Below are 3,178 nucleotides of genomic sequence, written 5' to 3'. Positions count from 1 at the left end.
GGGGTGAGCCCAGCCCACTCAGGGCAGAGAGCACAGGACAGATCTATCTGGGGTGAGCCCAGCCCACTCAGGGCAGAGAGCACGGGACAGATCTGTCTGGGGGTGAGCCCATTCAGCCCAGGGAGAGAGCACAGGACCATGGACAGGGCAAACATCTGCCTTACTTCAATTACTTCTTAAAGGGGCTATGAAGTTACCAAAGACACCTTTAAGAAAGTAAAAAGGGAGAGTTATTCTCACTAAGGAAAAGTCAGACACCTAATTAAAGAAATGGACAAGAGCTAAGCAGACACTTCCTTAAAATGCCTAACCAGACCGTCAGTGAGCATGTAAAAAGATGTTCACATCATTACATGTCAGAAATGCATCTGTGAGCCTCAGGGGACGTGACAGGGCACCCGCCAGGACTGCTGAAGTGGAGAGGAGACCACTGCGCCCAGTGAAGCATCTGGAGCGTCTGTGCCTCTCTGGTGCTTCTGGTGGGAGGACTGTCAGTTAGTGAAACCACTTTGGAAAACCATTTGATAGTTTCAAATACCACTGAACACACGACACATCCAGTCCTAAGAGCATGACCAACAGAAATGGCTACATATGCTCATCAGAAGACCTACAGGAATGCAAAGGAGCCAAGTACTGGAAACTAACAAAAAGCCCAGTAAGAAAACAGTGAACAAATAAATTGTGAAGTTCACATAATGGAATATTACTCTGCAATGACATGAGCAAACCATTGCTACGTGTAACAGTAGGTTCCATGTACCACCATGAAGCTGAGCTAAAGGGGGTGGACACCGAGGAGTTCATATGCTCTGATACCATTTACATCAAGTTCAAAAGGAGGAAAAAGCAAGTGTTAACTTCTGTAAAGGGTGGGAAGGAATGATTGGCAGGGACTGAGTGTGGTTCCCAGGCTGCTGGCAATGTTCTGTTTCTTCATCTGGGTTCTGGTTACACTGTGTTGAGAGTTTGAAAATTCATCAAGTTGTTCCCTTGTGATACATCCAATTTTCTGTATGCATATTATATTTTAATAATGTGTTTTTGAAGTATTATATATACAGATGCTAGTCTTTAATTTTTTGACTCCCACTGTGGCAATATAAATTTAAATCAACTTAGTAATTTGCATAGGCATGAAATTGGAATTTTGTGACATATTGTACCCTATACTATGGGAAAAATGTTCATTTTTCTCTTGATAATGCTTCATGGGCTTCAATTTGTCTGGACCCAACAAGGTGAGAAAGGAAAGAAATAGTGAATTCCATCAACTGCACAATTGTTGCTGCTTAGCATTTGTTCAGCCAAAGCAAGTCAGGTTCTCACCAGATTACAGAATACTTTCTTGCCTGGGAGTCTGTAATAAAACTTATCTTATTATTTAGGAAGAAAGCATAAGGAAAATGACTGTGAAATTGCAAGACAAGACTAAAACAAATACCGAGGCTTCGCTTCCTAGGAGACAAGGTGAAAGATGCAAAGAGAATTCCTCTTTTCACACAGGCCGTCCTCATTACAGTAGTAACTAAAAAACGTGCTTCATGTTTAAAGAAACTTAGCAGTAGTCTTAAAAACGATTTTGCAAATTATTCAGGTAGTGTGTAGGTTGAGTTTTCAAATTCTCATCTCAGTACAAAATTAGATGAAGTCTAGTATAAAGAACAGGACTGAAAGAAGAACAAACTTGTGTTTTAAAAAACAAAAATTGTTAGACACCATCTGTCCGGAGTCATCTGTGATACGTCATCTGTGACAGAATATTGAGAGTGAGTTCTGCCCTTCCTAGAGGTCCCAGCATCCTGGGAACTCATTTGACCGTTAGGTAATTTGACCCAAGGTTGCCTGATTTATGAAGGTCACACCATTGTTAATGATAAAGCAAAGCCGGACCCACCATCTTTCAGCTTTCAGCCTCTTTCTTTTTCACCCAATGACAGAGATTCCAAGGAATAGATTTATAATAGCCCCCCACATCATAGGTGTGGTATTAATGCATCTTTTTAAAAAATATGTTACAGCTTGGTACCCTTGAATTCCCACCAAAGAAACTATTTGGAAACAAGGATGAGCGTGTGATTGCCGAGAGGCGAAGTCACTTAGAGGTAAGAGAATTAAGCTTTTCTTTCTCTCTGTGTTTGAAAATGTTGCTATCTGATTGATCAGTAAGAAATATTTTTGTTTGGTGAACACTGTTACGTCTTTTCACAAGGGTGAAGGTGCCACTTCATTAATGCAGGAGATGGCAGCAGATTATAAAGATGTGATATCAGTTTATTGGAAATATGAGTTCTTATCTCCCTCTGGTCCAGCAGAACATTTTTCTTGCTTTTAAGAAGATAGATTTATTCTAAGGGCTAGGAGGCAGGATGTGAGTGAGAACTAAATATTCAGCATGGACAGATGGTATGTGATACAGGATAAGGGTAACAAAGCTTGCTGCAAAAAACTTGGAATTAATTAACTGAAGACTTTAGTGTTACATCATTGTTGCTTTTTCAAGATAGTTGGAAGCAAAAAGACGCATTCCTATTTTAGTCATGATGAGGTTTAATTTGACTTATTTTAACTTAATCTTCCAAGCTCACTTTGTATCTATACAATCCTGGTTCAGCACCAATGCACATCGTCACCTGCTTCATGGAGCTTGTATTTGTTTTGGGAACAGTTGCTTATTTCGTTAGAGTCTGCGACTGATGAGTTTGCATCTTTGTGCCAAAGCGCGGACCGGTTGTTTTTTTTTGAGAACAGTGAGAAGCATTGTTACAGGTGGTCCTTGGGTGTTGGTCACACTCTTGCCATTGTGGAGCCACTGAGGCAGACAGGGGACAGAAGCTCATGTGTCTCACTGTCCTCTGGCCTCAACAAGCGCTCAGGAGGCCCCTCAAAGCTCCTTTTTGTTTCTTTAAGAGGAATAATAATAATAACTATTGGAAATGAAATCAAATAAGGAAAAGCCTAAGAGAGCCGTATTTGAATTGTGAATTAGGACGTGAAAATTGTTATTTTTGTTTCTAGAAACAGCCAGTTTAAAATGGCTGCCCGTGGGGTGCACTTCTTGCCAGTGAACCAAGGATTAGGAAATACCTAGAAGCTGGAGGTTCCAGAGAGTGTGAGCGGGGGAGGGGAGGGAAGGGAACATGGAGAAACCAAAGACCAGGACGTGAGTGTCTGTGCC

General features: G+C 41.2%; 1 protein-coding gene across 2 annotated transcripts in view; it reads left to right on the top strand.

The window, feature by feature from the left end:
* The window catches only part of KIF16B (kinesin family member 16B), a 307,490-nt gene that overhangs the window by 273,627 nt on the left and 30,685 nt on the right, over positions 1 to 3,178 (top strand). For both annotated transcript variants that reach the window (XM_023507799.1, XM_023507800.1), the window contains one exon: positions 2,022 to 2,105. In XM_023507799.1, coding sequence (XP_023363567.1) covers positions 2,022 to 2,105 — 84 coding nt within the window. The remainder of the gene's footprint in view (positions 1 to 2,021; positions 2,106 to 3,178) is intronic.

This window comes from Otolemur garnettii, unplaced genomic scaffold (genome assembly GCF_000181295.1).
Source record: "Otolemur garnettii isolate 467f Iridium unplaced genomic scaffold, OtoGar3 scaffold00208, whole genome shotgun sequence".
NCBI lineage: Eukaryota > Metazoa > Chordata > Mammalia > Primates > Galagidae > Otolemur > Otolemur garnettii.
The sequence above is the reverse complement of the archived record's forward strand: the minus strand, read 5'-3'. Positions and strand labels throughout refer to the sequence as shown.